General features: G+C 43.8%; 1 protein-coding gene across 18 annotated transcripts in view; it reads left to right on the forward strand.

The window, feature by feature from the left end:
* Positions 1-687: 687 nt before the first annotated feature.
* The window catches only part of Egfem1 (EGF-like and EMI domain containing 1), a 609406-nt gene continuing 597868 nt past the window's right edge, over positions 688-12225 (forward strand). For 9 of the 18 annotated variants that reach the window (XR_001783766.2, XR_003954418.1, XM_006535559.4 and 6 more), the window contains exon 1: positions 688-1245. Coding sequence is in view for 13 of the 18 variants with exons in the window: in XM_006535559.4 (XP_006535622.1) it covers positions 1040-1245 (206 nt within the window). In the remaining 5 variants the exon portion in view is untranslated. Of the gene's footprint in view, positions 1974-12225 lie in introns of all 18 variants that reach the window. The other 9 variants (NR_151637.1, NR_151638.1, NM_029412.2 and 6 more) reach the window with 3 other exon arrangements.

Consider the following 12225-nt stretch of genomic DNA (forward strand, 5'->3'; position numbering starts at 1 on the left):
ATTCTAAATTGATCTTTTTGTAATATATGCCAAAAGATAACTAGTTGTACATTTAGTTAATGTCGAATAAAAAAGACATATGTGTATACATACACTTTTAACTTAAATAAAAAGAAATGAGCATACAGCAAAAGCCAAGTCTAAGGTAAATAGAAGATTCTGAAGGTACTCCAGCTCAAAATTGACCAGTGCAGGTCAGGGCTCTAAAGCAGAGGGCCTTGATGCTCTCTCTCTCTCTCTCTCTCTCTCTCTCTCTCTCTCTCTCTCTCTCCCCCCTTTTCAAAGAAACCTCCACAGCATCCTTCCAGTTCTTCCAGAAAAGCTGAAAGAAAGGAAAGGAACACTGATTTGAAACTAAGGGGTAGATGATTAATTCAACCATGGGGGGCAAGAGAGAACCTAAAACATATTTTGAGAACTATTCTTTTAGGGCTCCTAGGAGTGAGGCAATCAGATAGTACCACTTTAAGTATTTGACAAGGAACAAGTCACTGGAGGGAGAGACACTTTTCCTAAGTTTAGCAATAAAAGCAAAAGTTTGTCTCCCAGAAGATTGCTGCACATTTTGCTGGGCTAAACCGAAAATGATGGCTTCCGAGCCTAGGCTGTCCTTGTTGGAGGGCATGACGCGCCATAGATTTTTATTTTCACGAAACACACTCCCAGAGGCTTGTGGCCTTCCAGACAGCAGCTGGCGCCAGGCAAAGGCATAGCCTCCGGCCTGAGAAGCTACTGGCTATGGCTCTGCTCTGCTCTTGGCTGCGCATCTTTGGCAGCACTGGCCAGCACCACAGCCGAAGCTTCTGGATTCGAGCAGACGCTGTCCCCTTCTGGAAGGGCCTTGGGGGGCTAGCAACTGGAGGTTGCTCTGCGGATTTTAGGCATGGGACCTGGTTTGAAGGAAAGGAGGGTCTAGGTTTGGAGAAGAGCTGGCGCCTCTTAAAACTCTTGGTGCCTAAAATGAGTGAAATGGTGGCCAAATACAGCGGAGGGCGATTATCTCGCTTTTCAATATCCAGGACTTCTGGATGCGCCAGCGATGTGTGCAGCAACTGTCGATTTGGCAGCAAACTGGACTCGGTCAATTGCAGTTCCTTTCTCACTTCAAGCTTACCTCCCTCAGAGCGGTGCTCCGACTGTCTTCACAGCCTCCAGGTGGGAGGGAGCTGAGCGAGAAAGAATCAAAAGTCAGCTTGCTTTTGCTCTCTGCTGGTGGCAGATGCGCAGCTGGTTGGTTTTAAGCAGGTTGGTGTTGGAGGAGGAAAGCATCTTTGCTAGCTTGGGGCGGAGGATGCTCAAAGGGTTTGGAGGAAGAGGTTGGGAGTAGAGTTGTATGGATTATTGGTGGAAGAACATGATGTAGCATGCTAGATGCTTCCCCAGCCACCGCCCGGAGCCCCTTGGAGAAGAGGAGGTGAAGAGGGCGTGGGGGTGGGGGCCGCCTGACAGCCCAAGGAGCGCGTGGTGGCCAAGGGGGCTGTCTCTTTAAGCGCTCCGGAGGGGCTGGGGCCAGAGGGCGGCGAGCGCGTTGCCATGGTACCGGGACTGCGGGGGGGGGGGGGGGGGGGCTGCAGGACCGCTGGTCTCACTGGTCTCCAGTCGCCGCCGGCAGTGCAGGGCTGTGCAGCTCTTGGGCTACAGTGCCCGGGGTTGGTTTGGCCGGCCACTGCTAGCACGGGCGCTGTTGCGGGTGTCGTCTGCTGGGGTCGAGCTGCTGCGGTGCCCTCCGCAGCAAGACGCACGTCGCGGTCCTCGAGAGCGAGCCCGGCACTAGCAACTTCTGCTTGGCGAGCCTAACTTCTGAGCGGGCTTCGGACTTGAGGATCCCAAGCTGCGCACCGCGCGCAGTTGGGGCGGTGGCCCCACCGGCTCACCATCACCGAGATGACCTCCCCACTGTGCTTCTGGTGTTTCTGCGTCTGGGCCGCTGCCAACTGGCCGCCAGGAAGCGCCCTACAGCTCCAGCCCGGCATGTAAGTGGCGCTCGCCAGCTCCGGAACGCGCGGGGACAGCGGCTTCGGTCCGTGCGCCCCCGCCCTATCCGAGCAAAACGGTGGCAGAGGCAGAGACTAGGTCTCTCTGGGAAGCTGTGGAGGGATTGGGGTTCTACCAGGCACTAGACACAAGAACTTGGGGATGTCATTGACCGGTTTGGGGAGGGAACGTAATCACACATACTAGACCTCAGGAGCGCCACCGCCCAGCAGAACTACTGCCAATGGTCCAGTGCTTTCAACCTGATTTTTTTTTTCAAAGAACCTGACAGACATCACTCCCCCTTCTCGCCCCGGAGTTTGAGTGTTTGTATGCGCCTGTATGTGTTTCACTTAATTTCATGTTTGGGGCGTAACTGGCCACATTCTACAAGGCGTTTGCCTGAAATCTTGTCGAATGGGGAAAATCTTGACATTTAGTGTGTGTGTGTGTGTGTGTGTGTGTGTGTGTGTGTGTAGAATCCAGTGTGGTTTTTTGTGAGGTATGATGAAGAATGGATTATTTCACAGGTCTGACGAGAGAGGCAAGGAGCCAGCAAAAGCACGTGTCAGCAGCTTAGGTTAGTTGGAGAGTTAGGAGGAAGGGGTACAAGGAGGATTCCTTCTGCATTAGAAATGGGTATGGCTGGGAAATGTCTAGTTTCTGTCCCCTGTGGCGCGCTGGGAGAAGTTCCTGGAAAGTCTAATAGCCCGGTCTCCTTCACTGGCTGGAGAAGTTTTTGCCAGATCTTGCTTTACACCAGGATCTCCAGCTTTTAACAGTCTGGCGGGGAAGCTCAAATTCTGCTTTTCCTGACATGCTCTTGGGCAGTTATGAGCACACAGCAAAGCCTTTTTGAACATCTTATCCTCTTCTTCACTTTTCTGAAATACAAATATTATGCAATAGAAAAGTGGTTTAGAGAAATAACCTAAAGCTTCGCTTTTTCATGTAAAAAAATAAATACTGTTTGGGGTCCACTTTACATCTCAATATTTTACCCTTTGTGAAATTCAGTTTGCTACCTGGTCACTGCACAAGCCATTAACTATGAACAGGGCCAGAGTGTCATTGAATCTCACAACTTCATGACTACACAGATGCTAGATGTGGATACCTTTGCCATTTAAGGAGTTCTTGGTTTCCCTGGAATTGATAAGATTTGCATTGCTTACCTTGAAGAGGTGAGTTTAGACTCTTCAGTTTATCTCAGAAGCATCACTCTGAGTAACCTCTGCCTGTCGAAAGCAGACATCTTATACATTGGTTTAGAGCAAACTTGTGTTAGCTCTGTTAATGTGGTCCCCACTTGCCTTGCTTGCTAGGTAGTCTCAGTCACCCATGCAAGATGAACAATCCCAGCAGGGAGACACACTCCACTCCACTCTTATGAGAGAGTGTTTATCTTCTTTCAGTGTTGATTTGACCTGGAAGGATGATATTTCTGTGTGTGTGTGTGTGTGTGTGTGTGTGTGTGTGTGTGTATGTGTGTGTGTGTGTGTGTGTGTTGTTTAATAACTGTAGCTCATTTATATATCAGGTGAGATGAAGTCAGATACTAAACCAAATATAAATTCTTCAAACATGTAATTGAAATGTGTTTACAAATGAATTGCTGAAGTCACTCTGATGACTTTTAATACTTTCTGGTAGGGGAAATTCGGTCATATTTCTATTCAGTCCTCTCTGGTGCTAGAGTTTGCTTATTAGCAACCACTGTAGGTTCTATTGCCAGGTTTCTTTGTAATTCTTGGCATGTGGAATACAGCTGTACAGAGCACTGGGCCCTGGCACTGCACCTGCCTATTTGGTAAGTGTGAGAGAATTCTTCCTGAGATTATTATTGACCTCTGAGGTCTATGACCAGAGAAAGCAGGCTTCAGATGAGGTAATGACCCTTAATGAAAGCGGGCCATCCTTCTGGCTCACACTTATAGGTCATCAACACAGGAAAGAGTTGTATGTAGCTTGTCTTAGAGGACGAAGGGGCAACTGACTAGTAGTCAGATTTATATATGCCTTACATTTATGACTGCTTTTCTTAGACAGCAAACTCATTTAAAACTTTATTAGTGTGACAAGTTATGTGTGCCATGGGTTTTCCAGTTCTCATAATGATCGCTCCATCTGAGGATTTTGTTTGGACACATTCTGAAGCCTTTGGATGACTAATGTGAGGCTAGTTCAAAGAATCAGCCGGATGCTGAAGTGCTCTTGCGTGAGTGGACATCACAAACCACAGCCCCTTGGATTCTTATTTAGACAACAGATGACTTCAGGGTACTCGTTTAAACCTGAATTTGCATTTACCAGTCCTGAGAGCCAAGCAGTGCTCTCTCTCATGCTCAAAAATTAGGAAGAGGCATAGCCAGAACTGAACACAGATAGTTTGGGCTTCTTGCTTTATTTCCTTTCCTCCTCCTCTCCTCCTCCTCCTTTCCCTCCTCCTCTCCCTCCTCCTCCTCTTTCTCTTCCCCTTTCTCCCCATCTTCTTTCTTTTCTTTCTCTTCCTCTTTCTCTTCCTCCTCCCCCTCCTTCCCCTTCGCTTTCCCCTCCTCCTCCTCTTTCTTGTTTTTGACAAGGGGTTTATGCAGTCCTTGCTAGACCTGATCTCGCCTACTCTGTAAGTGAATGTGTCCTTGAACTCCTGATCCTTCTGCCTTCACCTTGCAACTACTGAGTTTACAAGTAAGCCTGGACTGCCACATCTAGTTCCAGGACATCCAGGCATAGACTGTATTGATGGAAATTGCTTTAATTTTTCCACATCTTCTCATTGAGATCAAAGCTGATATTTTCAACTTAGGGGAGGTTAAGGCACTTTGGGAAGCTCTTCTGGGTTGCAAGCACTCTAGGCTCTATAGACAGTCTGTGCACCATTTGAGTTCTAATTGCCTCACAATGCATGGGGTAGTCCTTACCAGGGAGTTCTGATTTTTCTCTACCCACTGAAGACTATTCATGAGAAACTCCCAGCAGCTACTTGGACATGGCCTTATGACATGTTTGTTTATTCGATAGGCTATATCATGCCATATCCTTGAATCATCACTAATCCTCCTGCCTCAGCTGTGTGAGTGCTAGAATTAGAAGTGTGAGCCTCTTGGTTATGACATTTTGATAAGGGGATATTGATAAGTTTACTTATGTTAATGGTTCTCTGTATATTTTTCCCCACAGGACTAAATAGGAGAAGTAAATAAACTTTACCCAAATCTTTGCAGCAGCAAAGGACAATGACCAGCTGTTATACAATGTATTACAATTTAGCCTTTGTGATGTACAATTGTGAACACTTGCAAGGTCAAGTGTGTGACCCAGAAGTCTCCTGCACTGTATGGGATATCTCACATCCAGCCTCTAACATGGGCATCTCACACAAGCAGTTCTGACATAGAATTTAAAATATGGAATGTAGACGTTGCATCCACCTATGTTAGAGGCTCTGCTGTGCAGTGAGAAAAGCCTACATACAGAGGGAAGAAAGAAGAGCTTGCTTAGCTCACAGTGTTTGAGTTTTCAGTCCATGATTGGCTTGTTTTGCCATTTCTGGACTGTGTTGAGGCAGAACACCATTCCCAACAGTGCAGTCGAGCACAAAGTTGCCCACTGTAGTATAGACAAGAAGGGGGCAGACAGCCAGCGTGGGAGTTAGCTATATCCTCCCAGGATGTGCCCCTCCTCCAACTAGATCTACCTCCTATTACATCTGATAAATTGAGATTTTTATCAGGGATTTATCTATTGACTAGGTCATTGCCCTCAGGAGCCAAACACTTCTCTAAATGCTCACCTCTAAGCATTGCAATTAAGTCAAGCCTTCTGAGAGGACTACAAACCATATTACTATTTTCCCTACCATAGACATGCAGAAATATGGTCCACACTTCTGCATCTGATAGGGAAACCTGGAGCTAATCTGGGGGAGATGGGGGTATCAAGGAGTTCAGAACATGACTGGCTTCATGGCAGAGTGGCATGGTCACCTTTAATCCTATTGCTGTCTCTAGAATCTGTTTCTGTTTGCCATGCACCCCGATGATCCCTTCCCCTTCTTCATCTCCGATCAAACTATACGCACTCTCATCTTCCTACTAGGTCTAAATTTGTTACATTTTTTTTTTTACTTTTTTATTAGATATTTTCTTAATTTACATTTCAAATGCTATCCCCAATGTCCCCTATACCCTCCCCCCACCCTGCTCCCCAACCCACCCTGGCCCTGGCATTCCTCTGTACTGGGTCATACAATCTTTGCAAGACCAAGGGCCTCTCCTCCCATTGGTGGCCGATTAGGCCATCCTCTGCTACATATGCAACTAGATCCACCAAACCCCGACACTATTACATATGCCAGAAAGATTTTGCTGACAGGACCCTGATATAGCTCTCTCTTATGAGGCTATGCCAGTGCCTGGCAAATACAGAAGTGGATGCTCATAGTCATCTATTGGATGGAACCCAGGGCCCCTAGTGAAGGAGCTAGAGAAAGTACCCAAGGAGCTAAAGGGGTCTGCAAATCTGTTACTTATATTTAGCAATAGTTGTTCTTTTTGCTATTCCACCAACTGGACCCAAACATGTGCCTTAAAGCTTCAGCAATCCAAACTGTCTTGACAGTATTGATGTCATACACTAGGTTCCTGACCTCTGCTTCTATATCTCACACATTCAATTCTTTCTTTGGTCTCTTATGGCAAAAGTTTCTCACTCCTGCCCAAAGCACTCTCTCCTGGATGTTACAGACATCCTGGCATGTTTTCTCCGCATCCCTCTTTTCTTTATTTGTGGCTTCTCACTTGTACAACTTCCTTTCCATTGACAAATAATTTCCTAGCTATGTCTTAAAACCAGCTCATTATTGTTTCTTTCTGTACCCTACTTCTCTGCCCCTCCTCTCCCCATGCCTCCCTCAACCCTTCTCTCTCTCCCTTTCTTTTTCTTTTTTTTTTTCCATTTTTTATTAGGTATTTAACTCATTTACATTTCCAATGCTATACCAAAAGTCCCCCATATCCACCCACCCCCACTCCCCTGCCCACCCACTCCCCCTTTTTGGCCCTGGAATTCCCCTGTACTGGGGCATATAAAGTTTGCAAGTCCAATGGGCCTCTCTTTCCAGTGATGGCCGACTAGTCCATCTTTTGATATATATGCAGCTAGAGTCAAGAGCTCCGGGGTACTGGTTAGCTCATAATGTTGTTCCACCTATAGGGTTGCAGATCCCTTTAGCTCCTTGGCTACTTTCTCTAGCTCCTCCATTGGGAGCCCTATGATCCATCCATTAGCTGACTGTGAGCATCCACTTCTGTGTTTGCTGGGCCCCGGCATAGTCTCACAAGAGACAGCTACATCTGCGTCCTTTCAATAAAATCTTGCTAGTGTATGCAATGGTGTCAGCGTTTGGATGCTGATTATGGGGTGGATCCCTGGCTATGGCAGTCTCTACATGGTCCATCCTTTCATCTCAGCTCCAAACTCCGTCTCTGTAACTCCTTCCATGGGTGTTTTGTTCCCAAATCTAAGGAGGGGCATAGTGTCCACACTTCAGTCTTCATTCTCCTTGAGTTTCATGTGTTTAGCAAATTATATCTTATATCTTGGGTATCCTAGGTTTGGGGCTAATATCCACTTATCAGTGAATACATATTGTGTGAGTTTCTTTGTGAATGTGTTACCTCACTCAGGATGATGCCCTCCAGGTCCATCCATTTGGCTAGGAATTTCATAAATTCATTCTTTTTAATAGCTGAGTAGTACTCCATTGTGTAGATGTACCACATTTTCTGTATCCATTCCTCTGTTGAGGGGCATCTAGGTTCTTTCCAGCTTCTGGCTATTATAAATAAGGCTGCTATGAACATAGTGGAGCATGTGTCCTTCTTACCTGTTGGGGCATCTTCTGGATATATGCCCAGGAGAGGTATTGCTGGATCCTCCGGTAGTACTATGTCCAGTTTTCTGAGGAACCGCCAGACTGATTTCCAGAGTGGTTGTACAAGCCTGCACTCCCACCAACAATGGAGGAGTGTTCCTCTTTCTCCACATCCTCGCCAGCATCTGCTGTCACCTGAATTTTTGATCTTAGCCATTCTGACTGGTGTGAGGTGGAATCTCAGGGTTGTTTTGATTTGCATTTCCCTGATGATTAAGGATGTTGAACATTTTTTCAAGTGCTTCTCTGCCATTCGGTATTCCTCAGGTGAGAATTCTTTGTTCAGTTCTGAGCCCCATTTTTTAATGGGGTTATTTGATTTTCTGAAGTCCACCTTCTTGAGTTCTTTATATATGTTGGATATTAGTCCCCTATCTGATTTAGGATAGGTAAAGATCCTTTCCCAATCTGTTGGTGGTCTTTTTGTCTTATTGACGGTGTCTTTTGCCTTGCAGAAACTTTGGAGTTTCATTAGGTCCCATTTGTCGATTCTCGATCTTACAGCACAAGCCATTGCTGTTCTGTTCAGGAATTTTTCCCCTGTGCCCATATCTTCAAGGCTTTTCCCCACTTTCTCCTCTATAAGTTTCAGTGTCTCTGGTTTTATGTGAAGTTCCTTGATCCACTTAGATTTGACCTTAGTACAAGGAGATAAGTATGGATCGATTCGCATTCTTCTACACGATAACAACCAGTTGTGCCAGCACCAATTGTTGAAAATGCTGTCTTTCTTCCACTGGATGGTTTTAGCTCCCTTGTCGAAGATCAAGTGACCATAGGTGTGTGGGTTCATTTCTGGATCTTCAATTCTATTCCATTGGTCTACTTGTCTGTCTCTATACCAGTACCATGCAGTTTTTATTACAATTGCTCTGTAGTAAAGCTTTAGGTCTGGCATGGTGATTCCGCCAGAAGTTCTTTTATCCTTAAGAAGACTTTTTGCTATCCTAGGTTTTTTGTTATTCCAGACAAATTTGCAAATTGCTCCTTCCAATTCGTTGAAGAATTGAGTTGGAATTTTGATGGGGATTGCATTGAATCTGTAGATTGCTTTTGGCAAGATAGCCATTTTTACAATGTTGATCCTGCCAATCCATGAGCATGGGAGATCTTTCCATCTTCTGAGATCTTCTTTAATTTCTTTCTTCAGAGATTTGAAGTTTTTATCATACAGATCTTTCACCTCCTTAGTTAGAGTCACGCCAAGATATTTTATATTATTTGTGACTATTGAGAAGGGTGTTGTTTCCCTAATTTCTTTCTCAGCCTGTTTATTCTTTGTATAGAGAAAGGCCATTGACTTGTTTGAGTTTATTTTATATCCAGCTACTTCACCGAAGCTGTTTATCAGGTTTAGGAGTTCTCTGGTAGAATTTTTAGGGTCACTTATATATACTATCATATCATCTGCAAAAAGTGATATTTTGACTTCCTCTTTTCCAATTTGTATCCCCTTGATCTCCTTTTGTTGTCGAATTGCTCTGGCTAATACTTCAAGTACTATGTTGAAAAGGTAGGGAGAAAGTGGGCAGCCTTGTCTAGTCCCTGATTTTAGTGGGATTGCTTCCAGCTTCTCTCCATTTACTTTGATGTTGGCTACTGGTTTGCTGTAGATTGCTTTTATCATGTTTAGGTATGGGCCTTGAATTCCTGATCTTTCCAAAACTTTTATCATGAATGGGTGTTGGATCTTGTCAAATGCTTTTTCTGCATCTAACGAGATGATCATGTGGTTTTTGTCTTTGAGTTTGTTTATATAATGGATTACATTGATGGATTTTCGTATATTAAACCATCCCTGCATCCCTGGAATAAAACCTACTTGGTCAGGATGGATGATTGCTTTAATGTGTTCTTGGATTCGGTTAGCAAGAATTTTATTGAGGATTTTTGCATCGATATTCATAAGAGAAATTGGTCTGAAGTTCTCTATCTTTGTTGGATCTTTCTGTGGTTTAGGTATCAGAGTAATAGTGGCTTCGTAAAATGAGTTGGGTAGAGTACCTTCTACTTCTATTTTGTGAAATAGTTTGTGCAGAATTGGAATTAGATCTTCTTTGAAGGTCTGATAGAACTCTGCACTAAACCCATCTGGTCCTGGGCTTTTTTTGGTTGGGAGACTATTAATAACTGCTTCTATTTCTTTAGGTGATATGGGACTGTTTAGATGGTCAACTTGATCCTGATTCAACTTTGGTACCTGGTATCTGTCCAGAAATTTGTCCATTTCGTCCAGGTTTTCCAGTTTTGTTGAGTATAGTCTTTTGTAGAAGGATCTGATGGTGTTTTGGATTTCTTCAGGATCTGTTGTTATGTCTCCCTTTTCATTTCTGATTTTGTTAATTAGGATTTTGTCCCTGTGCCCTTTAGTGAGTCTAGCTAAGGGTTTATCTATCCTGTTGATTTTCTCAAAGAACCAACTCCTCGTTTGGTTAATTCTTTGAATAGTTCTTCTTGTTTCCACTTGGTTGATTTCACCCCTGAGTTTGATTATTTCCTGCCGTCTACTCCTCTTGGGTGAATTTGCTTCCTTTTTTTCTAGGGCTTTTAGATGTGTTGTCAAGCTGCTAGTATGTGCTGTCTCCCGTTTCTTCTTGGAGGCACTCAGCGCTATGAGTTTCCCTCTTAGAAATGCTTTCATTGTGTCCCATAGGTTTGGGTACGTTGTGGCTTCATTTTCATTAAACTCTAAAAAGTCTTTAATTTCTTTCTTTATTCCTTCCTTGACCAAGGTATCATTGAGAAGAGTGTTATTCAGTTTCCACGTGAATGTTGGCTTTCCATTATTTATGTTATTATTGAAGATCAGTCTTAGGCCATGGTGGTCTGATAGGATACATGGGACAATTTCAATATTTTTGTATCTATTGAGGCCTGTTTTGTGACCAATTATATGGTCAGTTTTGGAGAAGGTCCCGTGAGGTGCTGAGAAGAAGGTATATCCTTTTGTTTTAGGATAAAATGTTCTGTAGATATCTGTCAGGTCCATTTGTTTCATAACTTCTGTTAGTTTCACTGTGTCCCTGTTTAGTTTCTGTTTCCACGATCTGTCCTTTGAAGAAAGTGGTGTGTTGAAGTCTCCCACTATTATTGTGTGAGGTGCAATGTATGCTTTGAGCTTTACTAAAGTGTCTCTAATGAATGTGGCTGCCCTGGCATTTGGTGCGTAGATATTCAGAATTGAGAGTTCCTCTTGGAGGATTTTACCTTTGATGAGTATGAAGTGTCCCTCCTTGTCTTTTTTGATAAGTTTGGGTTGGAAGTCGATTTTATCCGATATTAAAATGGCTACTCCAGCTTGTTTCTTCAGTCCATTTGCTTGGAAAATTGTTTTCCAGCCTTTCACTCTGAGGTAGTGTCTGTCTTTTTCCCTGAGATGGGTTTCCTGTAAGCAGCAGAATGTTGGGTCCTGTTTGTGTAGCCAGTCTGTTAGTCTATGTCTTTTTATTGGGGAATTGAGTCCATTGATATTAAGAGATATTAAGGAAAAGTAATATTTGCTCCCTTTTATTTTTGTTGTTAGAGTTGGCATTCTGTTCTTGTGGCTGTCTTCTTTTTGGTTTGTTGAATGATTACTTTCTTGGTTGTTCTAGGGCGAGATTTCTGTCCTTGTATTGCTTCTTTTCTGTTATTATCCTTTGAAGGGCTGGATTCGTGGAAAGATATTGTGTGAACTTGGTTTTGTCGTGGAATACTTTGGTTTCTCCATCTATGGTAATTGAGAGTTTGGCCGGGTATAGTAGCCTGGGCTGGCATTTGTGTTCTCTTAGTGTCTGTATAACATCTGTCCAGGCTCTTCTGGCTTTCATAGTCTCTGGTGAAAAGTCTGGTGTAATTCTGATAGGCCTTCCTTTATATGTTACTTGACCTTTCTCCCTTACTGCTTTTAATATTCTATCTTTATTTAGTGCATTTGTTGTTCTGATTATTATGTGTCGGGAGGAATTTCTTTTCTGGTCCAGTCTATTTGGAGTTCTGTATGCTTCTTGTATGATCATGGGCATCTCTTTTTTTATGTTTGGGAAGTTTTCTTCTATTATTTTGTTGAAGATATTAGCTGGCCCTTTAAGTTGAAAATCTTCATTCTCATCAATTCCTATTATCCGTAGGTTTGGTCTTCTTATTGTGTCCTGGATTACCTGGATATTTTGAGTTAGGATCCTTTTGCATTTTGTATTTTCTTTGACTGTTGTGTCGATGTTCTCTATGGAATCTTCTGCACCTGAGATTCTCTCTTCCATTTCTTGTATTCTGTTGCTGATGCTCGCATCTATGGTTCCAGATCTCTTTCCTAGGGTTTCTATCTCCAGCGTTGC

This window comes from Mus musculus, chromosome 3 (genome assembly GCF_000001635.26).
Source record: "Mus musculus strain C57BL/6J chromosome 3, GRCm38.p6 C57BL/6J".
Taxonomy (NCBI): domain Eukaryota; kingdom Metazoa; phylum Chordata; class Mammalia; order Rodentia; family Muridae; genus Mus; species Mus musculus.